Below are 15,158 nucleotides of genomic sequence, written 5' to 3' on the forward strand. Positions count from 1 at the left end.
TATCACTTTTCTCTGAGGCCCAATCTCAATGCATGTCCTTCACCAAAGCCTTTCCTGCTGGCTGACAACAAAGGGAGCCTGCACCTACTCGGCTCTGGTAGCACTAAACACGCTTCTGTCATAGATTGTGCACATCACGCTGGAAGTAATTTTCTGCTTGCCTTCCCGCCTAGAGCAGAATCTTCCCCAGAGCAAGCCCCCAGAACACCAGGGCCCCCTAACACAGCACTGGGCGCTTCACAGATATCAGCTCTTTCTTTCGGTCGGTCGTGTCTCGTTCTTCCTTGGTTCCTGACCACCAAGCACGGCGCTTAGCACGGGTGGGTATTGTCTGATGGGAAGATTACCCAAGATGGATGAAAGCGTGAAGGGGAGATGAATTGCGCTTTTCAACTAGGACTGGCTTCTCACTGATCAGCATTCTGGAATGCTCGTCTAGAGGAGACACTGGAGCCAATATGCAGGAGCTGCACACTCGGTCAGAGCCAGGCTCTGTGGGATCTAGGTTTCACCAAGTCACCACATCAACTTTTAAAACCATTTATAACATTTATTTATCTGTGTGTGTGTGTGTGTGTGTGTGTGTGTGTGTGTGTGTGTGCTGCAACATGCATGTGGAGGTCAGAGAAAACCTGTGTGAGTCGGTTCTCCCCTTCCACCTGTGTGTGGGTCAGGGAGCTAACTCTGGTCGTCAGCCTTGGCGGGCAGGTGTCTCTACCTGCTAAGCCACGTCATCACCCCTGCTGTGGGGAATGCAGAGCCCTCTTCCATCACAGCACCCCTGTCACGAACCTCAGGAAGTCTCACTGCTCACAGTCAGCACAGCCCTGCCTGGAGGGCTCTGCAGAGACCCCACAGACTCCACTCTGTGGGAAATCTGCTCTTCGTTTTGGCGCTGGAGGAAATTAGCCTTAGGCGGCCGTAGCTGGGCCAGGGCGGTAACACTGTTCTTACATGAACGACAAACAAACATACGTTTTGACTCAAGCCGTTACTGTCCGTGTGAGACTGGACATACCGTCTCCAAGGTTCAGGGTCTTAGGTCCTGAAGTGGGAGCCCTAGGTGTTCCTAATCCTGATGGTTGCTGAGGGATGAGGCCCTGTATGCCGTACACCTGGCAGGGGGACGCTGGAGTTCAGTAAACGACACCTAGCTGCTGGCCCCAGGTGATAGGGCTAGAGCAGCAAGTTGGGTCCCAGCCATGGCCTCTGGAGTTGAGTGGCAGAGCTACTTGGGAGCCAGGAGTGAGCGGGACTGGGCGTGGTGGGGCTGATCTTGAACTAAATGACTGGGAGTGGCTGAAAGTTGGGCTGGGAGATTGAGGCTCTGAAGGGGAAATTCAGATACCTTGCTTCTGGTAGTTGATGCTGAGCTACTTGGTTCCCTTAACTGAAGTGGAACCAGAGGGGAAATAGCACAGCCCTGATATTTTTGTCATGGGAAACTGGGAACTGGAGATTCACAGTGCTTTGGGGTTTGCCTGTGATGGGAAGATAAGAACTTCCTCTTTGTGTCTGTGGATCCACTGTTACTAAGATGTGCTAACCCTGAGATTCCAGTGAGCAAAGGGTGTCTCGGGAGAGCCTCCTTCCTCACTGACACACCCTGAGGTGTGCTGAGCACCCTGGGTGAAAGCACAGCTAAGAACCTGGGGATGCGTTGGGAAGAGAAAGATGAGGGGCCTTGGATAGCAGAGTGAGGGATGGCGGTTCTATCTGACCTGGACCTGCTTTGTGAGTCTTGGGATTTTACAGGGAACAAAGCCCCACACAAGAGGCCTCCAGCCTTAGAAACAAAGCCTGACACCACCAAAGACTGGTGAACAGCGCCACCTCCTGGTTGCCTCAGGCTATGACCCTCCTCCTCTGGCAGAACCGCAGGGCTTTTAGGGAGGACACCCGTGGGCCAGTTTTAGCATCCTGGAATAAAGCCACCCATTGAGCTCCTTTTTTTTTTTTTTTTTTTTTTTTGTGAGCCCTAGATTCTGTTCCTTTACCAAACCCTCCTCCTCACCAATACAGCTGCTATTTGGACCATGCTCTGATTACAAACTTTGCAGACTCAATGGTGGATCACCTTTGGTCCCCAGCATCTGGAGGGGCTTAGAGAAAGAAAACATCCCCCCCACATATAAAAGCGTCCATCTCCCCAGGGGAAAATGCTTCTTGGAGAGCCAGGTTCAAGGCCTTCAGCAAGGAGAGGTAGCCTGAAGTAGTATCTCTGTGGCATGATGCTTGCATTAACTCCTATAGCCCAGTGGACATTGGTTCATAGTTCACTTGCCACAGGTGAGATATTCCAAGCAAAAAGAACGCTAGAACTGCTACTTAAGGGGGCAGGACCCAAAGGTGTCACGCCCCACCCCCCACCCTCCAACCCCGGGTTTGCTCCATCTTGGCCAGTGAATTTGAGACAAGCGCTGCATTGCTGAGCTGCGTCTCCAGCCCAATAACTGGTTAAATAAAAAAGAACGAACTAATGGAGAGACGAAGTTATATTATATAAATGCAGGTTTATTGGGAGCATCGAGGGAGGGGGAAGAGGAGAACATGGAGGGGGAGGGAAAGAGAGGGCAGGAAGTGGGGCAAAGAGGGAGAAAGGGCAGAACAAGGGGACCAAGAAGTCAGGTTCTATAGGGAAGGGCCTCTGGGAGAGAAGCCCCGGCCCTAGGTGGAGGGCAGGGTATGGCATCCACATCCTGCAGTAGATAGGGTCTTTAACAGCCACCTCCCCCTTTAAAGTTTTTATTGAGAACTACCGAGGCTGGCCTTGAACTCACACTGCAGCCCCCAGGTGGTCCTTAACTTTGTGATCCTACTAAGAAGCTGGGGTTAGAGGCCAGCTCTAAGGGTGTAGGCTAGGCTTGACCCTGCCTCCTCATGGGAGAGCTTGCCAAGTGACCTCCTCCGAGGCAGCCTTTTCTTCTTTCTTTCTTTCTTTCTTTCTTTCTTTCTTTCTTTCTTTCTTTTTTTCTGTTTTCTGAGACAGGGTTTCTCTGTGCAGCCTTCGCTGTCCTGGAACTCGTTCTGTAGAACAGGCTGGCCTTGAACTCACAGAGATTCTCCTGTCTCTGCCTCCCAGAGTGTTTGGATTACTGGCATGCGCCACCAGGCCTGGCTTTTCTTAAAGAAACAAGAACTTCAGAGTCCCCACGCAGTGCGAGCATAATTGTCCTGGGAGAGCCCACAGACCATTGAGGAGGACCAACTGGGCTATTTACAGAAAAAAGAAACTAAGGCTCAGAGAAATCGAGGGACTTCATCTGGGGCCACCCAGAAAGGCCACTGCAGCCATCACTGGTGGCCTGGCTCTGACAGAACACACATGCGCACTCACGTGACACCTGCTACCAAGGACCCCACAAATAGACCTGGAAGGGCAAGAGGGATGGTAAAGAAAATCGGAAAGTCTAGGGTCTGGGCCTCCTCTTCTGCACTTTGGCCCGGGACAGGCTGGGATTGCTTCTATTCCTTCAGGAAAGACATGAAAGCAGCTTTCACAAAGCGGGGTCTGAGGCCCACAGATAGGCCCCTTTGTGGACGGACTCCCGCTCCCCATCTCCCATGCCCAGCCTTCAGCAGCCACCTCTTTGAATGGCTGGCTTTCACACTGGAAATTTGCAACACAAATGTGCCCTGTCTCCTTCTCAGCCTAGCCACACTGCCCCAGCCTTTTAGAATCTGCCTCTCTCTGGGGTGCTTTCTTTTTCTTCAGCTCAAGCCCGGGGACCCTAGATACAGCCAAGATCACTAATTAAGGCTTGGGTTAAAAGCGAGACTTGGGAAAGAGCCAGCGCTGAGCGAGGCCAGCCAGAGTGGAGCGGTGGGAATCGGAGGCGGTGGCTGGACTTTCATTCTCTGGACTCTTCCTGGCATTCTCGCTCCATCTTCCTAGTGGGCTAAGGGACAAATAAAGCTTGTCAACAAGATGGCTCCCAGCTCCCCTAGCCATGCTGCCCGGCTCTCTGGGCTCAGGACTGGACGTAAACTGTACCTGCTTCACTTCCTCACTGGGGAGGCTGGTGTGTGATCCCTCCCATGAAAATGCAATAAGTGGGATGCAGAGGGATCGGGTGCCTTTCCCAGATACACATATGGGGCAGAGGGCTGTTCCATCTAAATCCAGGCCTACCCTGGCCTATGTGTCTGTTTTAGGCTCCTTCTCTAGCCTGTCTGACGAAGTGCCTCCTGTTTAAGGTGACTTTTCCTTCCCCCAGTTCTTGAGCACTATCCTGTGTTTTTGGAATCGAAGCTCCTGCTTCTCACAGGTTGCCCTACTTCTCAAGGCCCAAGTGCAGTGCAGAGGACAGAGGCCCCTGTTGGCAGAGATGAGACCCTGGCCCTCAGGACAGCTAATCCAAAGAGTTCCATGAGCTCTGGGGGACCTAATTAGATGTTTAATAGAAATTTGTAAGAGAAGGAAATAAATGCTCCCTTAAGAACTGGCCAGACAGTGCTTTCTCGCACTGGAGGGAATGTACATGGAGCAACTCCTGAACTCAAGCAATTTTGCCTCAGGCTCCTAAGAAGTTGGCGCTGAGCCAGGCAGTGGTGGCACACGCTTTTAATCCCAGCACTCGGGAGGCAGAGGTAGGCAGATCTTTGTGAGTTCGAGGCCAGCCTGGTCTACAGGTAGTTCCAGGACAGCCAGGGCTACATAGAGAAATCTTGTCTTGAAAAACAAAACAAACAAACAAACAACAACAAAAAGAGCTGGCACGGCAGGTTACACCCCAGTACTCAACTAGGCCCTTTTAAGAGTCAGTTTTCTAAGCTCTGTTTATAGACATTTTCTTCTCCAAAGAAAATAAACTTTTAAAAAGTTTGAAAGCTGTTATTCCCAGGTCTACAAACTGAGGCCTAGAGGGCAGAAGGAGCTTGTGAGGGTCACGGACTTGTGATTGACAGGATGGGAGAGGAGGCAGGTATCCGATCTTTGTGGGGATCTCTCTCTACTGGTCCACAGAGCCGCACGGGAAGCCAGGGCCTCTCCCTCAAACATTTTTACGCTTTTTTTTTGAGAAATGCTTAGCTACAGGCTAGAGAGTTCTGGAAACATCACAGGTCTACCAAGGTCTCCATTTCTTTCCTCTCCTTCCCTCTTCTCTGAGGCAACTTCCATGTTGGGCTGTCTTGATACACGACAGGTTGCTCCAGGGCTCGGCTGTCAAAATCTGCTTGTTGACAGCAGCAGCTGGTGTAAAACAAACACAGGGGAATTCTGATAATTGGATGACAAGGGAGACAGTGAACAATTTTCCTCACTAAAGGGAAAAAAAAAAACAAAACCACTTATTGGTAATATTGTCTACTCCACAATGAAATAAAGTTATGTGTGGACAGACCAGAATTGTATGACCTTGAAAAGGCACAGATTTTTGGGAGAATGAACAAAACCATGACATTGTTGTAAATATAATTACTAGAATCTCAGTATTATTCACTATTTTTCTCAGAAAAATCATTCAATATTATACGCTGTTCACCCCCACAAAGACAAAGGGAGGGTTCACTCTGGGTATTAATTTATGGGGGCATAAAGGCAATTTTCCCCATTACAGTTAGGTCTATGTGGTGCTAAAAACGGTGCACAGGCTGACTTTTGCGTAATTGACTCTCTGACGCTGGCGACGCTTAGGCAAATGAAGGTATAAATGTGAGTGCGTGGCGGTGGCTGGAGCGGATGCCCAGCCTGAGGTCAGTGGGACCTGAGCAGTGCTTTGGAGAGGGACACCTGTCACATCGGAGGTGAGAGGGGGTGATCCTGGAGGTGGGGCTGGATGGGAGCAAGAAAAACAGACATCTCGTCCACTAACAGAAGCCAAGTCAAACGGCCCGTGGCCAGCCTCTGTGTCCGTGGGCTGCGGAGGACATGCGTGTCCACTCTGAGTGCAGTGGCCTTCCATAGAGACTCTGCAATGTGCATTTGGTGGCTGGTGCCCTGTGGGGGCTGCAGTGAAGATGTACTTGGACACGTGGAGAAGTGGCAGGCAGAAGTGTTGCAGGAGTTGGTGAGAGTTAGATTGGTCTTGGGAGCCTTCCAGGGTGTGGGGCAGGCTTCTGGGTTGAGGCGTGAGCTGGCTGGGTTCTCACACCAATGACAGGACTCAGCTGTGCATCCAAGAGCAGTCCAGTTGCTGCTAGAGATCAATACGGCTCATCGACCACACAGAGCCAACTCAGGATAATTGCCTGGAAATTGGTAACATTTTGCTTTTCCCTCAATTGCAGCCATGCTCCTTGCTCTAATTTTCAGTCACAATTGTCGGGTCTTGGAGGCTTCAACTACTCAATGTCTGACCTCTGCTCCTTGCTTGAATAGACCTGAAATACTTGTTATTATCATCATCAGTATTGTTGTCTAGCAAAAACTGCCTCACATCCTTCTTTGTCACGTACTTCCTTACTGAAAACTTAAGATTTGGTGTGGGGGTGTGGTTCAGTGTTAGAGCTTTGCCTAGAATGTGCAAAGCCCTGAATTCCATCTTTGGCATCACAAAAACAAACAAACAAACAAACAAACAAACACTCAGCTTCAGATTTCTTTGCACTAGAAGTGGTTTTGGTCGAGCGACTTCAGAATTGGACTCTGTGCTTTGGGGTTCTGTGCTGCAAAGGAGAACACTTAACAAAAACAGAAAATCCCCTGGAGGGTTTCGAAGCGCCCTTGCTTGAATAGACATTTGAGACCCAGGTTCTGTTCAGTTTGCCACAGATGTGTGTCTGTAGAATTCTCCTGGTGCTGGTGGTGGGAGGCTGGCGAATGGTGCCAACCCATGAGGACTGACACTCCTTTCTGCCTACATTCAAGATCCCATCTGTGTCTAATCCCAGAATTAGCCCTGCCGAAAGCTGGTGCTTCAGGACCTAGAGCTCCTCCGTGGACCTGGCAGCTGGACTTGGGCCACGGTGTCACATGGCCCATTGTCAGCGGCTACCTCACGGTCTCCGTTTCTGTCTTTGTGCAGTCTGGGTGATTCCTGTTGTCGTGCCAATCTGTGTTCACGGGGTTGGGCAGCCCCGCGCAATAAGCCTGCATAGCTGGGGTTGTTGTAGAGACTGCACCCGTCCCTGGGGCAAACGGGCAAGAGCAAGTGTTGAGTTTCTTGCTTGAACAGACTGTGCAGCAACTGAGTCTTGTTAGGAAGGAGGACGGGGTCTGCGGTGTTATTGGGCTTGCAAAATTGTTCTCCTGCAGCCTGCCCTCTGATGGAGAAGTTCAAGTCCTTTGACATGGGACAGGGGTGGGGAGGGAAGTGCCGATCAAGCAAGTGTACCTGTTTGTCCCTTTTTGACTTCTGGGAGGCCCCGTGATAAAGAGCAAAAGCTTTTTTCTTTCCTCCAGAACCCTTTCCCACGTGCAGGTGACAAATCCTGAAGGCCCCATGAATAGGGAGAACTGTGAATAGGGTATTGTAGCTGAGAAAATGCCTTGCAAGCAGGAGGAAGTCTGCTGGCCTGGGAAGTAAGGGCCCATTCTGAAGTTATTTTGATGGAGGACCATGTGAAAAATGTTCTTTTTTCTCCTTGGGCCCTGGGCTCGGCTGTGAAATGAGGCTGAAGGTGCCTGCTCTGATGTGGGTGTGAGGAGGATAGGTAGGCAAGACAGGCCATGGGATGGCAGTGGGAACTTGGGTAGAGACTGGGAGCTCCTTTTGAACTCTAGGGAGCAGTGCAGGAGGGGAGGAGGAGGCAGAGAGCTTAGGCCAAGAGTAGGGCCTGGGTTTCATGCTAGAGGGTTTTTGATCATGGGAGTAAAGAGACCAGGGGCCTGGAGTTAGGAAGGAGGTGAGAAGTCAGTGCGTGTGGAGAGGCAGGAAGTGCAGTGCTTGTGTCAAGGGAACCTCCTTATGTCCAAAGAGCTCCCTGTTTGAAAACCCCACTTCTGGAGAGGCCCAGCTGGGAAAGGAGTGGCCTGGTGTGGTTCAGGAGGAAGACATAGAGTGCAGATGCCTGGCCCAAGAAACAACACCTAAGTCAGAAGAAAATGAGGCCTGGGGTGGGGTAAGGGGGCTGAGGTCACAACGAACAGTTCCCAGGACCCAAGGCACCCCTGACCAGAGGAGGCCAAAATCTACAGAAGGGGCCTGAGAAGAGTGAACCTAGGAAAACATGGTGGACTGAGTTAGTGCTGGTCCTGCCTGCAGGAGTCAGCCCTCAGTGGGACCAGGGAGAGATAGTAATCATGGGAATGGAAGGGTGATGCCTCAGGGACCAGTCAGCTCCTCCAGAGCAGACACCCTGTGAAGACCCAGAGGCTCTACACCAGGGCAGGCCAGAGCTGACAGGTGCATCCTCTTGAGCCAAGGCAGCACATCAGCTAATCGCAGAGCATGTTGTTAACAGGCCGAAATTAAAGGTAATTATGAAGTCTGTGAAGATTCTGGCACACTCACACTTGATGCTCCCCTTCCCAGGGCTAATCCTCTGTGAATGTAACAGTTCTTCCAGGTGTGGTGGCACATGTCTGTAATCCCAGCTCCCGGGAAGCTGAAGCAGGATTATGAGTTAGACATCATCCTGGCTACATAGTGAGTTCCAGGCAAGCCTCAGCTACATTTCAAGGTGCTATCTCAAAGATGTAATCTTCTGAAATGAGAAGGTTCTCCTTTTGTCCTAACTCCACACAAAATGAAACAGTGGTGAATCTACCCTCTGAATGAAGTATTAGGTGACCATGGTAAAAGTTTCTTAAGAGTTCTTATGTGCCAAGCTATTAACTTGGATGTTTCTTCTCACCTGACCTGATAATAATGGTTATTATCATCATCTTCTGGCTGGGGAAACTGAGGCTCAGCTAGGGTAAGCACGGGTAGTGAGAACCAGGATTTGAGGTCAGGTTTATCTGTGAACATGGCAAGCCCTCTGCCCACTGCTGTCAGCCAAGCAGGGGCAGATGCTCTCCTCCCTTGTCTGTCCTTGAGGGAGGCTGTTCCCCTCACTTTCCAGGAGAGGAAGTTTCACTGTGAACTGCTTTTTCTGCTCAGCCCAATGAGGTGGTCAGTGTGGCTTCATTCCAGGTAGGGAAGTCGGAGCTGAGGGCTGACAGTGCAGAACTTGAATCCAGGTGTGTCTGACTTTCAAAGCCCTGCAGCCAAAGGATGCAGACCAGGGCTTGTCATGCAGTGGTAGCCAGGGGACATGGTGGCTATGTTTGATTGTGTCCTGATCTTTCTGCAGGTCCCACGCAGACGTAAAGGATGCCACTCTGGATGTTCTTGGTGATCCTCACCCTCACCAGCGCCTCCCAGTGCTCACTGACTCCCTCGCTTCCCTTCAGGTAAGCAGCAAGGATTCCTGAACTTCTGAGACCTCCCTGCCATGGCAGAGAGGATACAGAGATTGCTAATTGGAGCCACCAGCTGTTTCTTCACAGTATGCACTGATTATCTCAGGCAGTGACCAGAAATGGAGCCCCAGAGGCCAAGCAGCCAGGCTTTAAGTCTCTCTGGGAGTGAGGCGAGCACGGACAATGAAGGGAGGCCTTCCTGAGATATAGTGTAACTCTGTGCTCTTGCCTGGCCACATCCTAACCTCTGACCCCTTTACACAGGATGCGGCGCCACATAGACGCCGTCTTCACCAACAACTACAGGAGAGTTCTGACCCAGATGTATGTCCGCAAAATGCTCCAGGACATCATAAACCAGCAGCAGCAGAGGTAAGCAGCATTCTGCGGGCTTCTTCCCAGTGGCCTCTGCATCAGAGTTGGGAAAGCCCCATGCGGGAGGTGGGGTCTTCCCTGACTCGGTGTGTGCCAGTGCTTCCCAACCTTCATAATGCTGTGACTTCCTCATGCTCTGGTGACCCCCAAGCATACAATTATTTAGTTGCTATCTCCTAATTGTAATTTCACTACTGTTATGAATTGTAAATATTTGACACGTGATCCCGAAGGGGTCACAACCCATAGGCTGAGAACCACTGCCATGTATCCTTTCTGGCTTTTGCACAGGAAAAGCACCACTTAGACCTACTGTGTGCCTCTCCCTGTCCTTGGCTCCAGCAGTGACAATGCTGATGGTCATGTTCCTCTTTGATCAGGACTGCAGGCTAGAAAGAAACAAAGACTAGGCATGGGGACATGTGCATGCATGAGGACTACGCTGTGGACACAGGAAGCCTGTGCCAGGGCAGCCACTATGGCCTCCTCTCAGATCTTTGAGAGCACCTGTCATTACCCCATTGGACAGACCCACATGTCGCCTTTAAAGGACGCACCCAGAGTGGCCGAACAAAGATCCAAACAGCCCCAGTTTGTAGGGTTTTTGTTTTTGTTTTTTTTTTGGAAAACCTTCAGATGTACAAAAATGTCATGGGGATGGAGTTAGCACATGCTGCTTTTGCAGAGGAACTGAGTTCAATTTCCAGTACCCACGTGGAGGCTGACACCTGTCTGCGACTCCGGTCCTGGGGCTCCAACGCCCCCTTCTGGCTTCTACATACATGTAGATAAAAACACCCATACACATAAAAATAAATAATACAAAATCTAAAGCTACAGTAGTGCTCTTAAGAGTCAACAGCTTCTAACATTTTATCATTTTTCCCGAGATCAGTAGCACACATGTACACACCCGGATCCATGTACATCACAGGTCTCATGACCTTTTACCCAGTGGCACTTGTGTCTCCTAACACCTAACAAAGGACACCCTCTTTTGTTCTCAGTGCCACTATCAGTCACAGTGCATATCCAAACCTCATCAGTTAACAGATTCCTTTTTTCCACTTATTAAAATTTTATTTAAATTTTTATAAATTAGTTTATTCACTTTGTATCCCACCTGTAGCTCCCTCCCTCAGCCTCTCCCAGTCTCACCCTCCCTCCTTCATCTCTTCCCATGCCCTTCCCCAAGTCTACTGATAGGGGAGGTCCTCCTCCCCTTCCTTCTGACCCTAGCCTATCAGGTCTCATCAGAACTGGTTGCACTGTTTTCCTCTGTGCTTGGTAAGGCTGCTCTCCTATCAGGGGGAGGTGATGAAAGAGCCAGCTACTGAGTTCATGTCAGAGACAGTTCCTGTTCCCATTACTAGGGAATCCACTTGGAGACTGAGCTGCCATGGGCTATATCTGTGCAGGAGTTCTAGGTTATCTCCATGTATGGTCCTTGGTTGGAGTATCAGCCTCACAAAAGACCCCTGTGCCCAGAATTTTTTGATCTGTTGCTTTCCTTGTGGAGCTCCTGTCCCCTCCATGTCTTCCTATCTCCCCCTTCACTCTGTCTAAAGTTTGGCTATGAGTCTCAGCATAACAGATTCTTCATAATTCTTTTCGGATCCATGACCCAGTGAAGGATCACAGACTCCATTGAGTCATCATTGTATTTTTCCATTGTTAGATTTCTGTTATATATATGACTGTTTTTACTCACATGTGTGTCTGCTTACCATGAGCGTGCCAGGCACCCTCCAAAGTCAAAAGGATGCATTAGGTCCCTTGAAACTGGACTTATGGACAGCTAGGCAGCACCACATGGGTACTGGGAATCAAACCCGTGTCCTTTACAAGAGCTCTTAAAGGCTGAGCCATCTCTCCAGCCCTTCGTTATATCTTTCGAGTTTCTTTCCATCTGGAAAATGCCTGACTTTCATGACTTTGACAGCCTGGACTAGTAAATGTCATTGCTTCCTAGACTGTCCTTCACAAGGAACCTGTCCAAGATACTCTCATAATTAGTACTTGCTGTGGCCTTCTCAGCTGTGGTCTCAGCAGCCACCACACAGCAGTTTGCCTGACACTTGTTTAACATGCTATCTATAGGATTAGTAATCTGTGGGGAAGGCTTTGCAGTGGGATGGATATGCCTGCTGTACTTCTCACTGCCATGCCTACAGCTCCCCAGATGTCGCTGAATGTAAGCGTGTTTCCTAAGAATCCATATCAGATTCTGGAATAGCAAACAGCCCAGTCGGAGGGCTACACCCCTGACTGGACATCTTATCTACCAGAGACCTTACTGTTTTTTCCTTCCCAAGCCAAAGGGAGAAGAACGAGAAACAAGGCAGCAGGCTCAGCCGTGAGGTAGACAGCACGTGGGAAGACAAGCAGATAACACTGGATAGCATCTTGGTAGCCCTGAGGCAGAAGCACAGGTGAGTGGGGGAGAGCTTAGGTGAGGGGGAGATGGTAAAGGTAGGAGGGGAAGGGAGGGCACAGTCGGGGAGGGCAGAGGGAGAAAGAGAGCGGTTTTCCAGACAGGGTTTCTCTGGGAAGCCTTGCCTGTCCTGGAACTCAGCTGGCCTCTAACTCCGAGATCTGCGTGCCTCTCGCCCAAGTACTGGGATTAAAGGCATAGTTATCACCACTGATCCCAAAGAGATTTTCTTAGGACTTTAGAGACTTCCTTCCCTCTGGGTTTCCAAGAAAAGCAAAGACCCGTCTGTTCTTCCCAAGTGGGGCCTTAGTCTTCCTAGCAAAGGGACAGGGTCCCACCCCCAGGCCTCAGGGACAGGGAGGGAAATGTGAGGGGACTGCACACTGGCCACTGCAATGTGTCCAGTCCAGAGCAAGAGGTCAGGTTACTCACACTGATGTGACTGAAATATTATCAGTACTCCTGGTGTGGGTTTCAGACCCTTAACAAGTGCCCAAGGTACTGCACTGTGGGTGATTACAAGGGTGTGCCTCAGATGCCGGGTGAAGTCCATGAGCCTGCACTATCTAAGACAGGCTGGCTTTCCTGTGCTCACTGCTGCCCCAGGGCAGGCAGACGCTGCCATGAGAGCTGGTCATGACGGTCCTTCCCCATCTCACTGATCCTTACATTCCCACTGGGAGTAAGAGAGTATGAAGAATAGGTCTCCACTTTTACAGACCCTCTTCTGTAGAGAGAAGCTAAGGAGGCAGGTTGGAAAGATTAGCCAAGTCCAGGCTCGCATTGTCCACTTTGGGATATCTTCCCGTAAGACCCCAGTTTCCAAAGAATGGTGCAACAGTTCAAAAGAATCATCTGTATTTTACAGCCTGACTGTAAACTGAGCACACGAACTTCTGGTGTGACTCTGCTTCCACAGCAGCCTACGAAGCAAACACAGTTCCATCAGAGCTGTGTGTGCCCTCACCTTCCTTCCAACCTAAGTAGACACCCAGAGCTGGAGATCTCACCAGCTTCAGTCCAGGGAGCCACAAGCACCATCAGGCAGATGATGGAGGGTGGGATGGGGTGTGTGTAGAACCAGACTGGAGGCAGGGTAGAGGCTGGGCCCCAGGCCTGGCTCTGGATCTCTCTGCCCACGATTCCCTCCTTTATAAATGGAACAGGTGAACTCTGTTCCCTTCTAAGGGCTCAAAGTCTAGAACCCTGAGACTGATTTTGAAGAATTCCCTCCAGTGCCTCTCACCAGGAGAGGAGGTAATCTCCCTCTGGAGCCCAAAGGAAAGCATCTACAGGTCCATACATTACAAGGGGCCTAAGAGAAGAGGAGCTTGATAGCTCATGCCCGGTTACCCCAGTATTTGAGAGGTTAAGACAGGAAGATTAAGAGTTCAAGGCCAGGACTGGAGAGATGGCTCAGCAGTTCAGAGCACTGGCTGCTCTTCAGAGGACCTGCATTTGTAACCACAGTCCCATGGGATCCAATTCGCCCTTCCGGTTTGCAGACATGCATACAAATAAAACATCACATACATAAAATATACACATAAAATTTAAAAACCGGTTCAGGGGTAGCCTGGTTACTTAATAAGTTCTAGGTCAGCCTCAGCTAGTATGAGACCTTGCCTCAAAACTGTAGCGGTAGAAGGAAACAGTCTGTACCCAGCCACCTCTGCTATCCTCCCTGACAGGAAGCTGCCATTCTGAGTTAGCCATTCCTGGGCTGAGGATAGGCTGGGCTCAGGTGAGGGGTAGCTTCTATTCTCACGGAGTCTACTCCACCGAGGCCCTGAGGAGTACCACTTGTTCCTGTGAGGTTGCTCATTCAATGTGTGACCAACAGAAAGGGTGAGGCACATGTTTGTGTGGGAAGAAGCTGGTCCTGTCTAAGGGTCAGAGAGGAAGTGACTAGTCCAGGGCCTCAGTGGCAGCCGATTAGCAAGACAGGGGCTAAGAATGAGATTTACATTGCTGAGACCCAAGAGCATTTTTTTTCCTGCCACTGCTTCTGGGAACCCAGAGGTTCTGCCCCTGCCTGGAACCCCAATTATCATGGTACCTAACATTTGGATTGAGTGTCTCTTTCTTTCTGCAACAGGGATTCCTAAGGATGAAGGCTTCAGCGGATGCTTGAGCCCCCTGGCCCCCAAACACAACAAGTAACTTCTACTTCACCTCTGACCTTTTTCTGCCTCTGTAAATAGAATAAAACCCTCCATCCTCATCTGCAGTTCCGCGTCCTTTATTGTTACTGACTTCTTTTTTTAAATGTGATTTATATGGTTACCTCTCCCAGGCAGCATGACAAAGTACGGTGATACAGAGCAGCTGGAGCTGGGGAGAGAGCTCAGTTGGTAAAGTTCTTGCTCAGTCTCTAGTACCCACAGAAAAGCTAGGCATGGGAGTGCAGCCTATAGCCTCAGAGAGTGTGGTGGAGTTAAGAAAGATTAACCCCTGAGGCTCACTGAACAGTAAGTTTAGTCTAGTCTGTGAGTCCCAAGATCCAGTGAGAGATGTCTCAGAAAACAGTGACTGTCCTTGGCACAGTAAATTCCAGGTCAATCTGGGCTACATATAATGCTTTCTCAAAAAAAAAAAAGAGGGGGGGGGAGCCATTTTATTGTAAGTAAATTAAGCCTTAAAAATTGACAACTGTGAAACCTGAATGAAGGGATGTCTGGAATGACTGATTACAAGTGTAAAAATAACCACAGCATTTAAAATCGGATGGGACTCCTACCTCTTTCCCAGCCAGCCTAGTTCAAGGCCAGCAGGAAAAGGGAGCACTTGACCTCACTCCTGGGAAGCCTGCAACCAGGTCTCCTGTCTCCCAGCACCAGCCTATGAAAGACCACCTGCTCCCCAGAGAGCCTGGACAAGAAAGCAAAGCGTGGGAAATCCACTGGAAGAGGCCGTTCCTTGGCTGGTGGAGACAATGAGAATAATGGGAAACAAAAGCTCCTCCAAAGGAGAAGGCTAGCCCAGAAGGGCAGGAGGCGGGGAACCTGCCAAGGCCTGGGACAAAGGAGGAGCTGAATGGGAGACCTACAACGCCCCAGG

At 50.2% G+C, this 15,158-nt stretch overlaps 1 protein-coding gene across 2 annotated transcripts; it reads left to right on the forward strand.

The window, feature by feature from the left end:
- The first annotated feature begins 5,685 nt into the window (after positions 1 to 5,685).
- Positions 5,686 to 14,320, forward strand: Ghrh (growth hormone releasing hormone). 2 transcript variants are annotated; one of them, XM_055602372.1, is made up of 5 exons: positions 5,686 to 5,748; positions 9,181 to 9,280; positions 9,554 to 9,661; positions 11,980 to 12,096; positions 14,197 to 14,320. In XM_055602372.1, exons 2-5 carry the CDS (start codon positions 9,201 to 9,203, stop codon positions 14,204 to 14,206), a joined length of 315 nt encoding a protein of 104 aa, XP_055458347.1. In that variant the 5' UTR covers positions 5,686 to 5,748; positions 9,181 to 9,200; the 3' UTR covers positions 14,207 to 14,320. The 2 variants fall into 2 exon arrangements, with proteins under 2 accessions (XP_055458347.1, XP_055458348.1); XM_055602373.1 differs by lacking the exon at positions 5,686 to 5,748 and adding an exon at positions 6,154 to 6,202.
- Positions 14,321 to 15,158: the final 838 nt, after the last annotated feature.

The sequence above is a fragment of the Psammomys obesus genome, unplaced genomic scaffold, assembly GCF_907164565.1.
Source record: "Psammomys obesus unplaced genomic scaffold, mPsaObe1.curated_primary_1811, whole genome shotgun sequence".
Classification (NCBI taxonomy): domain Eukaryota; kingdom Metazoa; phylum Chordata; class Mammalia; order Rodentia; family Muridae; genus Psammomys; species Psammomys obesus.